At 38.6% G+C, this 21,311-nt stretch overlaps 4 protein-coding genes and 1 non-coding gene across 6 annotated transcripts; 3 read left to right on the forward strand and 2 right to left on the reverse strand.

Annotated features, from left to right (window-relative positions):
- The first annotated feature begins 2,602 nt into the window (after positions 1-2,602).
- LOC141839641 (uncharacterized) lies at positions 2,603-4,644 on the forward strand. 2 transcript variants are annotated; one of them, XM_074727447.1, is made up of 2 exons: positions 2,603-2,716; positions 2,871-4,644. In XM_074727447.1, the coding sequence occupies exons 1-2, from the start codon at positions 2,649-2,651 to the stop codon at positions 3,835-3,837; spliced, it is 1,035 nt and encodes a 344-aa protein (XP_074583548.1). In that variant the 5' UTR covers positions 2,603-2,648; the 3' UTR covers positions 3,838-4,644. The 2 variants fall into 2 exon arrangements, with proteins under 2 accessions (XP_074583548.1, XP_074583540.1); XM_074727439.1 differs by lacking the exon at positions 2,603-2,716 and adding an exon at positions 2,720-2,793.
- Positions 4,645-7,933: 3,289 nt separating this feature from the next.
- LOC141812133 (ras-related protein RIC1) lies at positions 7,934-11,176 on the forward strand. The gene is made up of 8 exons (XM_074700176.1): positions 7,934-8,080; positions 8,559-8,631; positions 10,035-10,082; positions 10,170-10,217; positions 10,287-10,358; positions 10,430-10,585; positions 10,711-10,814; positions 10,919-11,176. Exons 1-8 carry the CDS (start codon positions 8,067-8,069, stop codon positions 11,010-11,012), a joined length of 609 nt encoding a protein of 202 aa, XP_074556277.1. The 5' UTR covers positions 7,934-8,066; the 3' UTR covers positions 11,013-11,176.
- Positions 11,177-11,460: 284 nt separating this feature from the next.
- On the reverse strand, positions 11,461-16,655 carry LOC141812123 (uncharacterized). Its single transcript, XM_074700167.1, has 7 exons — positions 16,431-16,655; positions 16,157-16,289; positions 15,797-15,900; positions 14,806-14,977; positions 14,455-14,595; positions 14,227-14,362; positions 11,461-14,062 (listed from the first exon to the last, which is right to left on the reverse strand). Exons 1-7 carry the CDS (start codon positions 16,487-16,489, stop codon positions 11,697-11,699), a joined length of 3,111 nt encoding a protein of 1,036 aa, XP_074556268.1. The 5' UTR covers positions 16,490-16,655; the 3' UTR covers positions 11,461-11,696.
- A 3,489-nt stretch (positions 16,656-20,144) lies between these two features.
- On the reverse strand, positions 20,145-20,984 carry LOC141812138 (transcription termination factor MTEF1, chloroplastic-like). Its single transcript, XM_074700178.1, has one exon. The coding sequence runs from the start codon at positions 20,982-20,984 to the stop codon at positions 20,145-20,147; it is 840 nt and encodes a 279-aa protein (XP_074556279.1).
- A 110-nt stretch (positions 20,985-21,094) lies between these two features.
- TRNAQ-CUG (transfer RNA glutamine (anticodon CUG)) lies at positions 21,095-21,166 on the forward strand. The gene has a single exon. It is a non-coding gene; the product is annotated as a tRNA-Gln (tRNA).
- The last annotated feature ends 145 nt before the right edge of the window (positions 21,167-21,311 follow it).

The following is a 21,311-nucleotide window of genomic DNA, read 5'->3' on the forward strand; positions in this document are numbered from 1 at the left end:
ATATTATTTATCTATCTATTTTTTATTTTTTTATTTTTATTTTTTTTTCTTCGTTTGTCTTTGGTGAAATTAATTCTTGAAAACATCGTCGCAATAATATCGGTAACTACATTAACGCAACATATTTCGTCGTCGGCTCGATCGATTTAATGTCGAGCTCATTTCACAAGAAAATGGCAAAATATTATCATCTCGAACACGCCCTTCTACGTCTATCTAATTCAAGATTAAATTCATTTTTTAATTTAAATTCAATTCCAAAATCAATATTTTGATACTGATTAGAAATTTACCGAACACGGCGGCCACACTATTAGTTCGAAATTTAATTAAAAATAAAAATTAATGGTCGGATATGGCCGAGGGGGCCCACTTTGCTAGGGTGGTCCATTGAACTTGGTAGGGTCAAATTTATCGTTATGTGGGGTGACTCGATTTTATATTTTATTCAATCATGCATTCACAATAATTCAAAGTCCATTCCATTCTAATGATTTATCTTTTACTAATTTCGATTAAATAAGTAGTTCATTTACCGAGAGTTATAGCAAAAACTCAATATATAGTTCTTTTATATATTGACTTATTTTGGTATTTTATTACAGGAAGGTCTTTATCAATTATTGATATAAGTTGACTGGTAGATTCATTTCAATGTTTAAACTGTTTTTTTTATAAAAAAAAATATCAGAGTTATTTTGTATTATCGTATTTGATGTAAAACTATTTTTTATTGATTACCTTTTAGATATATTCTTAAATTTGATTTATAATGCATTAGTGTTGCTATTTAACAAAGCTTACGATCTATGGTAGTCAAAGCATAGTCAACGTTCAAATAGAAACAAAAGAGGGGCTTTGTCTAAATTAAAATAGCGACAAAACTTTTGAATGGTCCATTAAAAAAACAAAATTGCTATCGGAATCAAATTAAAATGCTTGCACAAGAAACAAGTTCTTCCAACATTAAATTAAATTAAATTAAATATATTGTTAATAAACTTGTTGTATATTTCGGATTTTTTTTAAAATAAAAAATAAAAAATATTAATTTAATGAGAAATTTGATGAAAGATATCATCTAGAAATTTGGACACGACCATAACAATCTGTTTTTTTTTCTAAAAACTAAAATGTTATGAAATTGACAATTTACTGCGACGTATGATAAAATTATTATTTGTTTCAAGAAATTTATAAGAGAATTCAATCCGATCTGAATTAAATGAAGCTGATAATTCCAATTTGTCTTTTTTTTTTCAAAAAAAAAAAGGGGAAAAAAGAGGGAATTTACACTTGTGGAGTTGGTGTTCCTCTCACAACGCTAACAATGTGACTGTAAACATTGATCGCAGTCCTCCCCCCATTCAATGCTAAAGATTAGTTGACCAAATTAATCACGAAAATATTTTGCACACTGTGTGTGTTTTTTATGGTTTTCTACTATCAAATACAAACATAATTATGCAAGATTAACATGGTGTTTTTGATTCAATTTATCACTGTTTTTTTCCACTGGAAAAGGGCGGCTTGCTCTCATGAATCATGCCAAACACTTGGATCAAAAATTGCTTGTTCTTTCACTTTCAGCCTAAACAGCACTCCTCCTTAGAACAAGCTTGATCTGGATGATCAACAGCGGCCATCACTAATTGTGTCCTTACTCCAATTTTGCTTTGTGAGAAAAATCAATGGAAGCTGGAGTGTTCCATCCCAAATCCAATGTTAGATTCCTAGTCCCTATTAATGAAACCACTTGGCCCACTCCATTAATTCTAATTACTCACCATCCCATGCTTCTTCATTTCACACAAACAAAACTTGACTGTCCAATCAATGCTTCAAACTCTAGTCAAAACAATTAAAAATATACATATATGGATTCTTCAGTGTTTGGCTTGAGTTGAATTGGGGTGCATTTGAAAGCTTTATCTTCAAGACATTCTAAACCCAAATTGCAGTACTGTGCAGACCTTTCTAACAACTGCAAAAGGCCGCAGCTCATCGAAAGAAATCAGTGCAAAGTTCATGCCAGCACAAATGATTCAAGAAGGGAACATAATATACACTCAGCTGTCGATTGGAGAAGTACAAACATTAGCAGAGTGTGTATTTTTTTTCCCCCCGTTTTAGTGACTTCAATTAGATGTTGACAAAAGTTGATGAAACTGCAACAACAAGTCACCGTCCTCATTTTGAATTTACAGTTCAGTTTTGTGGGCCTTGCACTTCACAAGGCAGAAATAAAGTTAAAGTTGGCAGAACGCATGAGACTTTAACTGTAAATCGTAATCACCACTTGGCTGCCTTCCAAAAAGTATTGCATTTCTCCAAATTGCCGAAAAAAATTGGTTCTTAGCTCACGTTTGTCTGCTTATAAGCGCAGCTTGTATGGACCGGTGCAGGTAGAATGCAGAGCAGATTGGAGGTGATGCGAGCTCATAAGGTAATCTTCTGTTTTTTGTTTCTTTTCTTTCCTCTCTTTTACTTCTCTTCGTCGATTCAGTTATTTGGTGAGACTGGATTGCATTATTGGGAGGTTACAGGAATTGAATGCCTTGTCTGTTTGTATATGGTCAGCTTAAGCTTCGGTTGCAAGCGATGACGATTGGCTTAGAGAAGACTGTTTTGCTCGACCGACTATATGAATGAATGCGGCACTGGACCGCAGCTGCATTGTAGTACGTCCATTGGAGGAGTTTTCAATTCCTTTGAGGTACCAAAGTCCCAGGCCAAGAATTACTAAGATCTCATCGGGTTCTTGAGCTCTTTCTGTAGCTAAATCAGAAGAAGGTAGTCACTCGACATGATGATTACTGTGCATGAAGGCATGCAAACTCTTGGATTTGATGTTAATTACTTTGTCCCAGGATTACAGCTCCAGCTGCTGCTGTTAGCTACATGGATCCGAGGGTGGGTTGGGGCAATCCAACAGCCTCAAAATCCAATCTTGATGCTTCCTTTCTTAGCTACTCCGGCATTGAGCTCCAAGGAATCATGGCGTGCTCGGATTCTGAGCTAATGGAATCAGGCGAAGCGTGGAGTGATGGCCTTCTTTCTCAACCCTGTGCTGCTGCTGCTTTCCCGCTTGTTGGGAGACCGGACGAGAATTTAATCAACGATGAAGATGTGATCTCTGCTATCTTTTCCGGCAGTGACAACTTCTGTAACTTGAGCTGCAGCGGTGAGTCCGAGATCAACCATGGCTCCTTCGACCAGCATCAGTTCGGCAAGGATGAGGCAGCCTCTCAATTCTGCCTCGACCCCCCTCCAAGGTCGAATTTTGACGCCAGGAGGAGGTTCCAGGAGGAAAGTTATCAGATCGTCGGTTCTCGGAGCCGGAAGAGGACGCGGTCGGAGAAGCACTCGGGGAGCATGACGATAAGCTTCAGCGAGGAGAGCAGCCGGGAGCCGGACGTCGAGGTGATCGCGCAGGTGAAGGAGATGATATACAGGGCGGCGGCACTGCGACCGGTGAGTCTGGGGGCGGAGGAGTCGGTGGAGATGCCGAAGAGGAAGAACGTGAGGATATCGAGCGACCCGCAGACGGTGGCGGCGAGGCACCGGCGGGAGAGGATCAGCGAGCGGCTTAGGGTGCTGCAGAAGCTCGTTCCCGGCGGGACCAAATTGGACACCGCAACCATGCTCGATGAGGCCGCCAACTACCTCAAGTTCCTCAAGTCGCAGGTCAGGGCCCTAGAAACCCTAGGCAACCCGTCGAACACTAACGGCGCTGCTTCCGCTGCCGCCGCCGCCTTGATGCGCCCCTCCTTTCCACTCGCTCTGAACCAGTCTTTCGCTGTGCAGAGATCTCACCCAACCAGCCTAAAACCCTAATTAACACATGATTGTCTTCATCATTAGCTTGGGGATTAGGGCTCAAATCTCGTCCTCAATAAATCTTCCTGATCAAAATTCAATAAAATTAAATTCCCAGCTTTTCCAGGAACCACCACCGCCCCCTTTTTTCTTCTTCTTCTTTCTTTTTTTTTTTTTTTAATCTTAACCACCTTTCCCCGTCCACAATAAAGCAATCCTGGTCTTTCAGAATTAACGAATCCTTGAAACGCTCCAGGTTTCGGAAAAAGTTCCTATTCAATTCGCAATTCCAAACACAGCTTGAATCTCCCATTTCCTATTTCTTCAACAATCAGAGAAACAAAGCCTGTGAGTCACACATCCCCTTTGCCTTGCGAATTGCGATGAGAAAACCCTCCTCTCATAGAAGAGCGAATTCTGTAGGAACTAGTTCCAAAGGGAGTTGAAGGCACGAAGTTCAAGATAGTCGAGCTTAAAGTTGGCAGCCATGGACAGTAATTCTGAGAGGTGAAGCGATGATGATGATGGTTCAAGAATCAGGCATGGCCTTCACTCTGTTACAATACAATAATACCACCTCGGTGCTGGTGCTGATTGCATGTAAATTACTGCTTTTGTCAAGCACATAGAAAACTTTACAATCTGAGAGATCAGAGAAGGAATGTGGATTGCTAGCTGGGGACAGTTATCTTTCTTAGAGCTTTGCTATCTTATCTGATCCTTTTCTTTATTCAAAAAAAGCGGTGTTCTGCTGAAATGTGACTTTTGTTATCGGGATTGGCTTCTTCTGCTTTATTTATTTATGTTCTTGGCTTGTTTAGATCATCTTTCTATCCGTGTAGTGATTGTTATGATTATTATCATTGTTATTGATGCTATTATTATTATTATTGTGACAATCTAATGTGTTTAAAGTTTAGACCCAATAACCCTTCCTGAAGTAAAACTCGTTGTACAGAGCTTTTCATGGCACGCTGTTGTCTGGATCGTTGAGTCTCCTCCACAAGTGCAAAGCTGGGCCTTGTTTTGGAGCTCCAGATGCATCATCCCAAGCCCACCTTGAAATTGTTTGGGAAGCTTTGTATCAGTTGCTCAGGCAATGAATTACTGGAGATTTTATCATTTTTGGACGTTATGGTCGATCAATTTTTTTTAGTAATTCAGGACTCGTCGATTAATCTCGAAGATAAATGATGTTTCTCTCAAAAGGATTAAGTCCCCATTAAGAGATTAATCTCTATTTGATGAATTTATACTTGAATTAACACCAATAACAATTGTCATTAAGATATTAAACCACATTAAATGATCTAATACTTGTAGCACAAAGGAAATTTATATAAATGGGTAGTAACATTGATGGACTGTTAATGGTATGAACTTTATAATCGATAGTCCTTACAAGATGGACTAAGATTAATGACCTAATTGATTTGGGCATCTTGCATCTTGATGAATGCTTGACATTTCTTCTTCCTCCTCTTTTTCCATTGAAAAGGACTTTGATTGTCACTCATTCCTGTATAAGACTTCCACTGTATTGCATGAATCTCCGATAACAAATAAGACGTAATGACATTGACTCTCAATTTAGATCAACCCTTTGGTTGTCATTGCATTCGGTTTTCAATTTTCGTATTGCCTTATTATTGATGAGTTAGATCCTATTTAGATGCATCATTATTTGAGTTTGGATGTATCGTATTGCTATTGCTTTCATCTCCGTGATTCACCTAATAAGTAAGTTCGGAATACAATTTATGCTCACTGAAAATTCGACCTTTAAAATATTTATCCAAATTAGAATTCAAACCTTAATCCTCTTATTATTCAAATGTTTTATCACTGTATCACTTGTAAATTAGTGACAGTTGATTGAAACTCTGCACATTTAAAATAATTATAATATCATAAATTCATTTGTGGACGTTTAAATTTTAAGTATATTAAAACTTATAATGGTTAAAATCTTTAATTTGAAGGCATGAACTAATTATAGATTGATTTATATTTTAAAATTGGCATAAAATGGGACACAATTGTTTAAATTATTCATCAAAATAAATTTTTATCATAGAAAAAAAAACCTAATATGTTATACTCGATGGACATAAAAGTTTATAGTGGTCGACATTTTTAATAATGAAAGTACAAACTAATTTACAAATTAACTCGCAATTTAAAAGTTGATGAATATATAAATGGGCAGGCTCTTTAAGTAAATCAGTTTGAGCAAAAATATTTAAGAAAAAATAGATGCAAATAGTTAGAATTAGTAAGTGTCCTTAGGTTCTAAGTACTCATTCGAGATCTAATTTTTAAGAACTACAATTATTGGTACAAATTATGTAGTATTAATGATCAAAAATTGATTATCGATAAGAAGTAAGTTATTTAATTGAATCGACAACTCATTTAGTTTAAATCCAGATTGAGTTTGTCATTTATAAACCGATCCATTTGATTTAAATCTGGATTGAGTTAATCGCACTCAAGCTGTGCTCAAGTTCCATGAATCTGTACAAAACATGTTTCAATACGAATTCTTGTGCTCAACTCCAGTTGTTTACAACCTTGCTTTGGATTTACTTTTGCAAAACTGAAAATTTTCAGGTGAAGAATGATGCTTTGTAAGAATAATTGTTGAAGGGACAATTACTGATAATTTTGGATTTGGTTTGCAACGATGACTTTGTATTCAAAGTTTACATTCATGAACCGAGGCGACGATCGATGGATCCAGTGAATTCAAGACGAAGCAGAGCACCAAATGTGATCGAGATACAGAGAGTGGTAGAGAAGAATAGGTGAATCAATAATGAAATAGGGTCGAATACACCACAAGAACGCCATATCTACACACCATCACAGACTAAATCCCCATCGCCAAAACCACACCCGTCGAAGAAGCACCGGAAACCCCATTTCTCAACAACAATGTCACAACAAAGTACCTGACACATACGAAGAAATACATACACATGAGCGGACATAGTATACATCTCGATCGCCAGATCCCGAGCGATCTGAGGAGTGCTCCATCCCAGATCCGTCAATGGCGGAGGGATCCGAGAAGGAGGCCGACGGTGGCAGCGAGGAGAGCGACGCCGAGCGGAGGAGAGGCGGCTCCAGCGGCGGAGGTGGGGGCGGGTGCGGGAGCGTCGGCCGCGTAGGCGCCTCCGGCGAGAAGAGCGACGGCGACGGCGCAGATCGCGAGGGATGCGAGTCCGAAGGAAGCCATGTCTCCGCGGCGAGATCTGAAACGAGGGTTTTGTGGATGTGGAGGAGGAGAGTGGTTTATAGCGGGCGGGGCGAGGAGACAAGCAGCTGGCGCTGGGCCAATGACAACTGTCAAAGGTGAAACGTCGCTTTACTTTACTGGTTGATGAAGGTGAGTGAGTCGCTGGCAGTAGTCTTGCTTAATCAAGATGTCAGTGCCGATGAGAACGTGTTAACAGCTCGTATTCAATGAGATGGGAATGGTTTTGCAGGTAGCCGATTGGAATTTGGCATCATTCAGCCCCATCAATCAAGGAAAATAAAATTGAAATGGTTAAGGAGCAGGCTGTTCATCGCCAGAGTCGCTGCCGTGCCAGTACCAACCTACCACGCCGATCATGCGCGCGTTGCTGTCATAAAACAAACCAAGACTTCAACGCACGTTACTTGGAGCGAAAGCAAGCGCGAAGACGAACGGTCCCTGTTACTCGTCCTGCAACAATACGAAAGATAAGAGCAACCTCGATCGTTTTTGACTTCCTCTGGAGAGGTAAGAAAGTGTTTCCTCAAATTATTGTGGTTTATGATTTTAATGTATGATCTTTTTGACTATAATTTTTTAAAGAGAATACATGGATCGTCTCTTTTCTTTTCTCCTGTTTAATAACAATTTTTTGAAAACAAAACTTTGTTGCTTAACCTCTTCTTGTCGCTACCTGTCCAATAAAAAGAAGACAATTTGCATGTCGATGAGAGCGCATCAAGGTGATCGCAATTGTCTTTTTCATTGACCTCATATTATAGAGTAAGAGTAGCATCTAAAAAAGCTTAATTTACGCAATTTATACTAATTTTGTGAATTAGAATCCAAGTCCAGGTGTCTACGAGGCCTGCACTTCATTTATTGCCGCACACAACGACTATTAACCAGGTTCCAATTCCCTCACTTTCCCCTTTCTCGGCTGCAGAGCAAGCGGAACGGCCATCTCTAGTTGATAGGAGGAACCCTTCATTCCAGGGATTCCGCCATGAACCCCGAATAGTAAGCATCTTCCTATTTTCTACCCAAGAAGTCGCCTGTTTGGCAAAATTTCCATCTGTTTCAATTAAATTAGGGCATATCCTTTTTAAGATTGTGCTTTACAGCTATTTTTTGTCCAGATTGAGAGCTTTCATCTTTGTTTGCCTTCTTTCTTGGTGTCCGGTGTGAACATCTCGAGTAAAGATTGGAAAACTGAAATCCGTTTGGAAGACACAGAATTTTGCTACCTAAATTTATCGTTGAAGCATTGTGAAAAGAGATGAATAAGCGTTAGGCTGTTTAGAAAGAACCACTTAAGCTTGTGTGAATAATCATCTAGAAATTGGGTCCGTTGCTTGTGTGAATTAAGCTTGAGTTATGGCTATGTTTGGAAAGATTTTCTCATTGTTCTGCATGATTTATCAGCTCCAGTAGTCATTGCCCTTGAATGAATCTAGCCTTGGTATACAAAGAACTGTGACAAATATGTATTTTGCAGTGACTATCTTTTCAAGCTTTTGCTCATTGGTGATTCTGGGGTTGGAAAATCATGCCTTTTGTTGAGATTTGCGGTAAAGATCCATTCAAAATGGCATTTTCTAGAGCTTTCTATTTGTTATCATTGTTATGCTGCTTCTCCCTCCACTTGTATTTTCAATGTTCATCTTTTGCAGTAAGTTTATGAGTCCTTTTGCAGAAAGTAGAGAAAGTAAAAGGATAAATCTTGTGCTGGAAATTGTTTAGCCATGTATGACCTTGCTAATTGATGGAGTCCTTTCTTTGTATTTGCAAGTCTCAAATATGCTACTTGCAAAGCAATAAGAAAATCCTGAAGTGATGAGTGAACTGGTTTCAGGTTTTATTTATCCAGTTCCTCCACCCAGTATGGGTAAAAAATTATTTAGAACATAAAGAACGTAAATAATAAACTAGTTGGCTGATTTTGTTCCCCAGGATTTAGTCTGTCACCAACCAAATTATCATGTAATAATTACCATGTAGCAGAATGCTTGCCTGTGTAATAAACATTAGCATGTAGTATGTTTGGCTACCAACCAAATTATCATTTTGAATTTCTAGCATTGAGATAGAAATTCAAATCAATCTAAAAATTCAGGATATCGTGAAGGAGAACAAAATAACTCGGTTTGGAATTTAAGTAGACCCAAAGAAAACATAAGAAAATGCATAAGTTGTAGGTAATTTTTAGTGGTGTCAGGGGTATTTCATGAAAACTTAAGGACATATAATTAGAAATAATAAAGTATTTGTAGGTGAGCATCTTGTCCCAATTCCCCTATCTCAGAAAATCAACCAAATTCTATGTCAGTCCAACTTTTTTTAAAATAACCCTTTTCATGTCTCAGATTTTGTACCAGGAAATCTTGAACTGGTGGCTAAGTTTGTTTTTACTAATTCAATTGCACAAAAGCAACTACGTAGAGGATATCTTGTTTCCCTGAGGTCCATGATTCAGGTCTAGGAGTGTTTTGTGAAATATTTACTTTGGTTCAATTAGATGTCATAAGCATGATGTGAAAACCTTTTTAACTTTTGAATCTAAAACATATAACGAAAAGGAGCAATTATGGAGAAGGGAAACAATATAGAATAGCTATGATTATGTACTTTGTACTAGCGGGCTTCAGGCATCCCAACGACATGTTTCTAGGAGTGAAAGTTAACGGAATTATAGTTCCATGCAAGTGCTGTTTTCTGGCATTTCTAATTCATCAATAGAAAGATCTTTTTAGAAGATACTTTTTAGCTTGTTATATTTTTTCATCGACTTATTTATACTTCCACTTGGACACTCATCTTTTTAAATAAGGAATTGCTAACTCTTGATGGTTTAATATAAACTTGTGAAATATTTGTGTGAATATATATATTCACTTCAAGCCCATCTTTTATCCTTGATTTATGCTTTCACACGCTTTCAACTCATGTATGTTTTATCTCCTACTTTGCATAGGATGACTCGTATTTGGAGAGTTACATCAGTACAATTGGTGTTGATTTTGTAAGTTTCTATAAAATGTCATAAAGTTTTGCAGTGATTTCCTCATTGCTTGTTTTGCTTATAGATGTTTTTAATTTATTTTATCAGAAAATTCGCACAGTTGAGCAAGATGGGAAAACCATAAAGCTTCAAATTGTAAGTCTTGTTGGTGCTCGTCACCACTAGTTCACTGTCTTACTTGACTACTAATCTTTTCTTCTGTAGTGGGATACTGCAGGGCAAGAACGCTTTAGGACAATAACAAGCAGCTATTACCGTGGTGCTCACGGGATTATCGTAACTAACTGCCACTTAATTAGTTTGTATATAAACTAATTCTTCAGTTTGACATGACTGTCTGTTGGCAGGTGGTTTATGATATTACTGATCAGGAAAGCTTCAATAATGTCAAACAATGGCTGAATGAGATTGATAGGTATGCTAGTGAAAATGTGAATAAGCTACTGGTTGGAAACAAGAGTGATCTGACTGCAAACAGAGTGATCTCATATGAAACTGGCAAGGTAGAAAGTTCTTAACCTAATTCAGTATTTACCTGAAAATAAGTCATTGCAGTTTCCCTTTTTTCAATGAGGTTTCTCATTTTCTCAGCTACATTTACTAATGCTAGTGTATTTGATGCCTGAAGGCATTTGCAGATGAAATTGGGATTCCCTTCTTGGAGACAAGTGCAAAGGACTCAAAGAATGTTGAGAAGGCCTTTATGACCATGGCTGCCGAAATCAAAAACAGGTTCATTCATTTCTTCTACTGCTAATGCACTTGTTTGCTACAGTACCATCGGATGAGGGTTTAGATGAGATTAAATTTCTTAAACATGAGCATTGCTTATGTAGGATGGCGAGTCAACCAACAATGAGCACCAGTAGACCTGCTACAGTGAGAATACAGGGTCAACCAGTAGCTCAGAACAGCAGTTGCTGTTCCTGATTCACATAAGAATGAATTTAGTCTTCGATCCTGATGAATATGCTTTATGTAATTTTACGTATGTGGTGGTTTTAGGTAATATGGTTGTGAAAGACATGGTGTAAATAATCAGATTACTTCAGGAATTTTCTATGAACTTTGGATGAAGCACACATTACTTTTTATCTGCCTTCATGAGATGCAACCAATCTAGCGTTGAAATGTATAGCCACTTATACGGGATATCATCAAGCACCTCCATTTTTTTTCCTTCGGTTTTTTTAATCCCATTTGGTACATGCTTGGCTAAGGTTGGCAATTTCTGCCATTTTCTTCTACCAAGTTGGTGCTCGTCATGTATGAGGTTGCTGTTGCCTATGGTTCCTTGGGTGTCAATGGTGATGAGTTTCCTTGCAGACAATTCATATTGACACACCTTCTCTGAATCAGTACGGCATTTCTAATATGTAAAAAAAAAGGTCGTTTACTTGCTTTTTTATTGTAAATATAATTTTACCACCAAAAACATTTTGGCAAAAAGAAATAGGAAATGGGAAAACTGATTTCAAAAGCATTAATTCACAACAAATCAGTGAGGTCCACGTGACGCATAGGGTAGCGATTAAGAAAGTTTACAGTAACGCACAACTAATATGTGCAATAGAGAACTCTCCTCAAAAAAGAACTAGGAAGACTCAATATCACTTACTTGTGCACATTTGCTCTGAGTGACTGAAAGTGAGCAGCAATGGAATCATAATCAGGAAGCCTTGGATGTACATGGGACAAATTTTTGGAAGAGATTTCACGTGAAATTGATTTCCCATCTGAACTTGGTATAGTAGATTTCTCATTTTCTTTAACGGAAGGCTGCCTTGACTCATCTTGAGATAGCTTGGAATGACCGCTAACAACAGATGGTTCAGTTTGTGAATGTTTCATTGATGGCTCTTCGGCTGATGAGTGTGATTGTCGAGGCTTGGAACTATCCCTGTCCTGTAAACCTTTGGAGTGTCTTATTTTGGCAGAAGAAGATTCAACTTCAGAATTCAGTAGAGAGGTCTTTGATTCCTTTACTGGTTCTGACATGTTTGGGACTTTATCTTCTTTAGCAACTGATGGTATGGGTCTTGTTCTTCGAGAAAGCTTGACACTCTTATTGTTGCCTCTCACTGATGCAGTTTGCAGCTCCAGCTCCTCTGCCTCTTTGTTGTCAAAATTGGAATCATTGATTGGCACTCTGGATTTCGAGCCATAAGATGCCCTTGCATGTAGTATCTGACTGTTAAACCTCTGATTTGTAATCTCAGAGTCAGTTGATTTCTTTGTGGAAGGGGAAATGTTCGACTTCTGGCTTCTGGAGGTTGAAATACTATCTCTTGACTGTCTAACCCTGTCGCTGGCAGAATAAGTTTGCTCTTCCTCCCTGTCTATGTAATTTGTCAATGATGATCTTGAATTATATTCCTTGTACTCCTTTCTTTCTTGTTGCTGGAGAAGTGATTCTTGAACTGGATGGTCTAAATCTTCAGAACTTCTTCTATACTGAGAATAAATTGATCTTCCTGTTGCTGAAGAATCATCTGATGATCTATTCACAAGCTGCTCTTCACTATCAAGACTAGTGTCCACATTGGCTCTTGAAGCTCTAAACTTTGTCCCGGAAGTATTTGTATGCAAATGTCCACTTGTTTTTTCTTCACTTGTGGCTTCAATACTCATTGAAAATTCAGATGTACTGATTGTAATTTCTTCATCATTGCGAGAAACGTCATCTGAATTCATTGTTGCCCTGGATGAAGCATTAGCACTGATGTTTCTTACATAAGGTGGACGAGTGTAACCTTTATTCCGGAATCCACCAGATAATCTAGCAACGTTCAGGATCCCACTTTCATATCCTTCATCTGAGACCACAGGATTTGCTGATTCTTCTTCTGTTGATCCTCCCCCTGCATCAATTGAGTGAGATTTTCCAATACTTTGAGTTTGATGGCTATTACGTACATTAAGACCAGATCTCCAATTCTCATAATTAGAGTCTCTTTCCACTTCAAGGTTTTTCTCATCATGGAAGACAGTTACTCTTTGGTTACTAGAATCAAGTGCAATAGTATCATCCATGAGATGTGCTCCATGATTAGGTCGTGCTGCCAGTGAACCTTTACTGGAGCTACTGTCAGTGTCTGAGAAATTGCTTGATCTCCCATGCCCTATAAAATCTGGATTCTCCATCTCATCTTCACTCTCAGAACTTGATTGATCAGAGTCATATTTTGGCACGTTGTATTTTGGTGGCAGATTGTCATCAGAATCCGAGTGTAGGTCAGCCTGCTTTGTCTTATCTGAATAATCAGTTTGGTGTGGTTGTGAGTTGATTTCATTATTCATAAACCCAGCATCACTCTCCTTCTGGCTCCAAGAATCCACGTTGGACAAGAGATTAGTAGGTCCATTACTTTGTTGTGGCAGAAATGAATCTAACAAGTTGCTTTCTCTGCGCCTCCAGTGATCATCATTATCACTGTCGTAGTCATCATAATGCCCAGCAGAAGAATCAGCTTCAGTTTTATCCTCATGATAGTCCGCAGTTTTATATTCATCAACAGTATCAGAATGAAATGAAGGAAACATGCTAGGTCTATGTTCATAGTTCAGACTGCTGTCATCATCAACAACAGCAACATCATGATCATTATCAACATTATCGATCTTGGATGCAGGTCCTAGATCTGATGCTAGTATCCTCTGGTTTACAAAATGAGAATCCTCTGGGCTAGTATCCTCAGATGCTTTTAAATGTGAAGTGTCATGGCTCCCCACATAAGAGTTTTTCATTGATTGAGGTCCTTCATTTTTGACAACAAATGCAGATTGTTCATATGATCCACCAGAAGATTGTCTAGAAATATTCCCACGGCTTGCTAACTCGGCAGCAGCTCTAGCAGCCATGCTAGCCCTTTCAGCAGATTGGGCAGCTGCCTCAGCAGCAGAAGTTGCATCCTTAAATTCCATTTTCCATGAGCTATGGAAGGAAACACTCTCTTCCTTGGCAAGGGTTGATTTGACCACTAAGACACAAGAAAAAGATCTCATTTAAGGTAGAATAATTGATTATGAAGAGAATACCAAGGGCAGTAAACTAATTTAATTGATATATTTACTACACAAACAAGTTTAGGCATGTACTGAAATACTAATATGGGTTATGTTTACTAGGAGTAACTTACAATACCTTGTGGTTGGGTTGCCATATTATTCTGATAAACCTTGGGAATTGATTCATTGCTCTGGCTTCCATCAAAAGAGGCTTTTGTATCAGACGATTTAATTTCTGTTTTATCCATACTACTGAAAGAGGATGGACCACTCTGTTCAGATACAGATTCATGAAGCTTAGACTTAATTGCATCTTGAGTCTTACAGCAATTGAATGAAAAAGTTAAGGAACAATGCAATTTACCAGCAGATCATACTTAGGTTTCTGAACTTGCTCTTCAAACGCTTTGGGTTCCCATTTAATTCCATGTTCTCTAGCAACTTCATTCAGGACTTTAATCTTTGTCTGAATATCAGGTGCATTTGCTGATAGTTTCTCGACCATCTGAACCATAGTAATTTAAATGGGAAAGATTAAGAAAAAAAATATTTGCAAATTGAATCTATAAGAAATATTAGCTATCCAAAAAAATGATGGATGTTGGTCGTCTCTAAATAAAAAGGGGCGAAAAATCAGAAAGAGATGAAGAGGAGAAACTCTTCCATTTTGTTGTATTTTCTGTTAACAAAGTTAACTTAATGAATTGAACCTTACCATACGACTAACTCCACAATCTGGTCGAATTTCAAGAGCAGCCTTAACAAAATCTTTACCATACTTTGCTGTAAAATGTTTGCTAACATCCATAAGTTCTGGGATATCTGCACATCTCGGGGATGCATATATTACACTTGATACTGCTTCCTTCAGATCTATGGGGCAATTCCTACAAGATGAGCATTTTGCAATAGTTAAACAATGCCAGCAATGATCCCATTCAAAATAATAATAATAATTATTATTATTATTTCCAAAAATCTTCTACAGCATTTTAGCAATTCCAATCAAAAGGCCTTTCAATTCAATCATGTCAGCTTGGGTAACTGATGAAGAAACGCATCAAAATTGCTTAAAGAAACAAAAGAAAGCATCAGAGAAAGGGTTACTGAAAAAGAAGCAAAAGGGCTTATGCTATACTATGAGATTAAATATCCAATAGTTTGAGATATTCCAAGATCCAATATAGGTTCCAAAATAAATGATGAAATCTAGAAGCAAACTTCGAGATTTTATATTGATGATATGGTCTTAGTTGTTATCCTGTAGTAATCATCATTGTAGTCGCCATCACTAAGTCCTGTAAATTGCAACTATTTGGGGCCGGCCACACTGATCCACATTGAACATATGCAAGATTGTATCAATATAGTTTTCTGTAACAACTAGGGGAAAAGTTAGTTTCTATTCAAATTCTGCTTCTCTCCGATGAGGAGGTAAGTGATGTTAAATCAATTATTTCTTTGTTAAAAGGCAGGAAGTAAAGCAACAAACTTAATAGGGAAGTACGTAAACCACTGCGATATGAAACAGATTTAAATTCTAACGACAGTCCATAGTTTTGCATGTCCTACAAATAGATTAAGAAAGTCAGCAGTCGCTATGGATGTAAACATTCCAGATTTCGCCAAATATTTGGCCAAATTCACTTTAAAAACAAAGGAGCATAATGAGACATCAAAGAGATATAGCTGCTAAGTTTACATACTTCTGTGACTCTATTATCGGCAAACGCGAATCAATGATTTCGCAATATATCTCAATGAGTTCATATGCTGACGTAGTCTTTTCTTCCCTGATAACATGTTCAACCTGAAAGTTGACACAATGTAGCAAGTTAATCGACAAGGTATGAACTTCAGATAAATCGTGTATTACTGAATGTTCACAGGATGAGCATGATTATACAGATGTTGAGGATGCTTGAAATAATAATGTTGATTTTGAAGTATATATGAACGCGCACAAAATTATTAAAACTTAAAAACTATGATTCAAAACCCCAAACTTTTCATGGATTGGTTCATATCTGAAAACGAGTTTAACCATTCTGTAAAAAGGAACGTACCCGTAACCGAGCGGTTTGTTCCTGTCCACTCTCCAGGAGCTGAGCCAAATTCCGTCGCATCTGCTTCACCAGCACCTCCCTCTTGTTCTTTAGCAGCTTTATCCGTGACACCGCCAGCTTCAGAGACGTCTTGCTGCAGCCCAGTTCAATCGCCCACGAGATAAACCAAAATAAAAAAGGGGGAAAGGAAAAGAATCGAGAAGCCAAACAAACGCTAATACTACAATCAAAAATCAATGAAACCCTAAAACATTCAGATCGAAAAGGCGCTCACCATTTCTGCGGTTTGAAGCTATGGGAAAGCATCCCTGAAATTCTGGATCGGCTCTGCATATTTTTCTGCCGCTGAATTAAGTGCCCGGATAACTGAGACCGACGTAGAATACACCAAAAACCACTTCCACAAGATCACGCCGGATTAAATACCAACTGGATTGAAGGATTTCTCAATTCGTTTGGCTGCAGATGTGAGGCGATTCGATCAACCTCCCCAAGTTCTCCTCGCAGTTCGCTGGCCGCGGAGAGAGCAATAAATAGAAGCAACGTCGGAATGGGAAGGAAAACGTGATGCCGCATGACTAAATTACCCCTCAATTGCAACCCGAAAAGATTATTCAGGCAGGGGTGTTTTGGGTAAATAAAATGAGAGGACCATGTTTGACCTGCCTCCAAGGCCCGCGTATTTTTATTTATCCAACTCAATATAGTTATGACCGTGGAAGCGTGATCAAATGGCGGCTGCAGTAATTGCAAGGTTTCAACAGAAAAGGCTTTGCTTAAGATCCACAAGTGCGGCGGCCCCACGGAAGAATCGACCCAAAGCGAGAAGGGGAGACTTTAGCGAACAAATATCGACGGTCAACATTGTCCGATGGGATAGCGTTTGACCAAAACAATTGGCGTCGGGTTACTCCATTTCAACTTTAAAGTTCGTGCACGGGAAGAAAAAGGAAAAAATAAGTAATGAAATGGAAGCCTCCATGAAATATCGTGTGCTTTCCTCTTGTTCTTCTATTGATGCAGAGAAGCGTGTTGAGAAAGTGAGAGGACTGAGAGATGAAACCGTTTTGTATACTTGTAATACAAGGTAGCGATAATAAATGACGAGCGTGGAATATATCAGATTCTAGAAGCCTATTTAATCAGGGTTTGGATCTCATTTTCTAAAGTCCCATTAGTTTTATTTCATGATTTTAGCAGTGTGATTGTTAAGCTTTTCTTGACCAAATTTCAATGAGGACTAGTGATTGGGCTTCAACTTAACGGGTAAGGCTTCACTGTCTCTGTTTTTAACTCCCTCACTTCCCCTGTTAACAGCTCGCTACTCCAATGGCTTCTTTAGCTTCACCTGTTGCTCTCAGCTCTCACTTGGTTACATGGATACTAGGAATTCTTGCAGCACGGGGAAACCCTACAGTCCTTGAAATTTGAAGTTGTATGACACCTTCACATCTCCCAATTGTTTAGGTGATCATGCCTGATCAGATCTTGTAAAAGGGCAGTTTAATCTATCTAAACAAGTTTCAACCTTCATTTCTTCATTCACTCTGTCTGTGAGATGGTCACTTGTATTTATGACATTCCGTTTGTGATTTCCTCAGCAAATTCTTTTAATTTGAACACAATTTTGGTACAGGTCCCCTACGGAGCTTCCGTGAAGAATGTTATATCTGACTGCAAATGGAAAAAAAAAAAAAGAAGAAAGAAAATAGATATATATGATGATATAAAACAGAAATATTGATGTAAAGAGTTCTACGAAGGGGGCATAAATGAAAGGGTTGCACCCCAGTCGTTTCCTTATTATTGTGGGCTTGTTGAATTGTCCCCAATAACTGAAGCAATGCGATTGTTGTATATCTTACCTGGCCCGTGAAGCAATTTAAAATGCGTCGACAAACAAATTGGAGAATTAGTTTTGAGTGCAAAAGACGTAGAATATTTTAATTTTATTAGTTATTTTGTTTACTAATTATTTTTTATTGCGAAATATTTTTATGCACTTGCAGGGTCAGTCATATATTTTCATGCATCTTTTCTTCCTAATGAAATCTTTGCTACAGAAACAAGTGAAGAGATACTAGTCAGGAAGAGAACACTGATGACTTGTGCAAGAGATTGGTGAGAAAAAGGAATAAAGTTCCTTTATATTGCCATTGATGCATTTCTTTCATGAATATTTTAATTTTATTAGTTATTTTGTTTACTAATTATTTTTTATTGCGAAATATTTTTATGCACTTGCAGGGTCAGTCATATATTTTCATGCATCTTTTCTTCCTAATGAAATCTTTGCTACAGAAACAAGTGAAGAGATACTAGTCAGGAAGAGAACACTGATGACTTGTGCAAGAGATTGGTGAGAAAAAGGAATAAAGTTCCTTTATATTGCCATTGATGCATTTCTTTCATGAATCTCATTTTTCGCCTCATTGTCCAATTTCTTGTCTCCTTGGTGTGCCTTAGCAGGGCAACTACCAGTTAGGAAGCAGAAGAGACTCACAAGGTGTTAGGACAAAGGAGCAATCTGAGACACTTATGTGCTATCTAGAAGAAACATTTGAACTACAAAAGTATGTTGTGGCAACAGGACATAAGTTCATAGAAATGCAATCCAAAATTATTTCTATCTTTTCTGGAGCTGATGCACATGATAAATCTATAGGCTTCAACTTGAGGCAGTTTGCTGATATCATTAGAACTATCTTTAGCAAGTTCAGAAAGGTCTTGAGGTGGCCCCGGGGCATAGCTAAGTCATACCGCTAAGGTGGCGGATTCCATCTTTTTTGCATATGAAAGGTCTTGAGGTGAGAATTGTTAGTCCGGATGGAATTAAAATATCTCCACAATGGCATGATATTGTTCACTTTGGGCCTAAGCCCTCATGGTTTTGTTCTTGGGTTCTCCCCAAAAGGCCTCATGCCAATGGAGATACTTTCCATCCTTTTAACACCATGATCTTTTTCATGTGCTTTAGATGTGGGACTATGTTTGCATCCTTACAACCCAACAAGAATGGCTCGGATAATGGATGATCTAGATGGGAAGTTAGCCTGTGATAGCATTCTTCATAGGTGAGGAAGAATTCTACTGCTCACTTGCAGGGTCAGTCATATATTTTCATGATCAATACATTAGACATAGATGAATAAGAAGATATACATGCATCTTTCAAAGTTCTCCCTGACAGATTGTTCATTGGAGTATTTTAGCTCATAAATATTTACCAAACCTATGTATGCTTTCACAATTTTTATTTAAAAGAAAATGTAGAGGTCAATAGTCAGTGACTCAACACTAAATGGTAGATCAATTGGTCATTGAACAGCCAATTAAGAAAATTTGCAAACAATTAGTATGCCCAACAACTACAGTTTTTAAAGCTCTTCTCACTGGAGAGGTTTATCATCTGTAATTGTAATTAGAATAATGATGAAGAAAATCTTAAAAAGAAATCAAGTGAAGCTTCAACCTCAAATCTCAATGGACTAAGCAAAAAAGAGTATATAAATAAATAAATAAATTTAAGCATGATTGCATAAGCTTTCAACAAGAACAAGGAAACAACTTTTACACAGGCATGAGGTACCAGCATTGTTTTCTTGAAGGTAAATATTTACAAATCAGATATCACCCAATCTATGCCAAATCCCATATACCTGCTTGATGATCTTTGATGTTACACGACTAAGGAACACTCAATACCCCATATTAATGAAAGTCTTTCTAGATAAGCCATTGGTTTTCTAAGCTTGCTTGATGCAGCTGCTCAAACATCTTACTAATGAAGCTAGGCATATCTTTTTTAATTCCTAAAAGACTTGGTGTTCTACAATATACAATTTGTATTCTTCCTGACTGCTAAACTAGTTAGAAAAATACGGTATGCTATTTGAAGTGCCACGCAATGTAGAATCTAAATTTCATTTCAATGAATTAAAACGAACGGAGAATGCAGAGGCTTGTGGGCTGACACTGACCATAAGTTTCACGTCCATTTGGCGTAGAACTTCTCATCGCTCCATACCAGCATCCTCTGCAAGCGAATCTGGATCCCCCTCTTCTTCAAATGCAAATGTCTCGGCTTTATCTTATTCTCCAAACTAAAGGCGAAATACTGCGGAAACTTCTTCACCTCCTCGATCGGCCTCTCCATCTCGTGCACCAGGTAATCGATCTTGGGCTTCATGTTGTTCTCCACGCTGTAGCCAAAGATTGCTGGGCAGCGGACGCAGGCTCCAACTGCCTCCTCGTGTGACAACCCCATGGACTCTAAAAACTTGATCTTGGAGAGCAGCTTCTCGACGGGGGTGTTGAGAAGGTGCGCGTTAAGATTGGTCGGCGCTCCGACGTTTCTGAGCCCGAGATTCCGAAGGAAGCACAACGTGGGCCGTAGGCGATTTTCGACGTTGGAGACGAGGAGGTCGGGGCATCGGAGAACAAAATCGCGGGTCCGCTCTGGGGTGGCGGAGAGGTCATTGGCGAAGAAGGCGAAGACAGGGGCGAGGGTGCGGTAGACGTCGGTGGCGGAGGTGAATATGACGGGGCATACGGCAGCGAGGCGGGAGAAGTGGTGGTCGGAGAAACCCTTGGACTTGAGAAATTCGACGATGGAGAGGGTCCAAGCGATGGACTCGAGGGAGGAGGCGGAGGGGCATGCGATGCCGAGAGAAGTGAGGTATTGGAGGTTCTGACGGCGGGAGGTTCGGAACCTGAGGAGGAGGGGTTTGTGCGGGTGAGGAGCGACCGGAGAAGGTTTAGGGTTGGGGATTGTGCGTTTGGATAAAGAGATGATTGCAAGGCGGGAGAAGCCTAGTGCGGCAGCCATCCTTCGCGGCTTTACCTCGCCTTCCTGCCGCTTGTTTCAACTCCACTTATCGAATCATTTCTTTTTCTATATATTTAATAAATTAATGAAATTCGAAACAATTGCATCTTGGTCCCATGGTCTAGTGGTTAGGACATTGGACTCTGAATCCAGTAACCCGAGTTCAAGTCTCGGTGGGACCTTAAATTTTTTTTTTATTTACTCTTTAACTACAGTTAGTTAACTTCTACTGTTTCTGTATACTTTAATCACTACTAAGCGTATTCACACTTGAGGGAATTTTATTGTCACAATATGCATTTTTTAAATAAAGTAAAACTTTTAAAA

This window comes from Curcuma longa, chromosome 1, assembly GCF_044706935.1.
Source record: "Curcuma longa cultivar G26 ecotype Majalengka, Jawa Barat chromosome 1, ITB_CL_G26_1.1, whole genome shotgun sequence".
NCBI classification, from domain to species: domain Eukaryota; kingdom Viridiplantae; phylum Streptophyta; class Magnoliopsida; order Zingiberales; family Zingiberaceae; genus Curcuma; species Curcuma longa.

What these genes read in the sequence shown, in the direction of transcription:
- LOC141839641 (XM_074727447.1), top strand. Translation starts at nt 2,649, where the DNA reads ATGAATGCGGCACTGGACCGCAGCTGCATTGTAGTACGTCCATTGGAG. An exon ending in GAGTTTTCAATTCCTTTGAG is followed by an intron (nt 2,717 to 2,870) that starts GTACCAAAGTCC and finishes ACTTTGTCCCAG; the next exon opens with GATTACAGCTCCAGCTGCTG.
- LOC141812133 (XM_074700176.1), top strand. An exon ending in GCCTTTTGTTGAGATTTGCG is followed by an intron (nt 8,632 to 10,034) that starts GTAAAGATCCAT and finishes TACTTTGCATAG; the next exon opens with GATGACTCGTATTTGGAGAG. An exon ending in GTACAATTGGTGTTGATTTT is followed by an intron (nt 10,083 to 10,169) that starts GTAAGTTTCTAT and finishes TTATTTTATCAG; the next exon opens with AAAATTCGCACAGTTGAGCA.
- LOC141812138 (XM_074700178.1), bottom strand. Translation starts at nt 20,984, where the DNA reads ATGGCTGCCGCACTAGGCTTCTCCCGCCTTGCAATCATCTCTTTATCC.
- LOC141812123 (XM_074700167.1), bottom strand. Translation starts at nt 16,489, where the DNA reads ATGCAGAGCCGATCCAGAATTTCAGGGATGCTTTCCCATAGCTTCAAA. An exon ending in AGCTTCAAACCGCAGAAATG is followed by an intron (nt 16,290 to 16,430) that starts GTGAGCGCCTTT and finishes ACTGGGCTGCAG; the next exon opens with CAAGACGTCTCTGAAGCTGG. An exon ending in AACAAACCGCTCGGTTACGG is followed by an intron (nt 15,901 to 16,156) that starts GTACGTTCCTTT and finishes GTCAACTTTCAG; the next exon opens with GTTGAACATGTTATCAGGGA.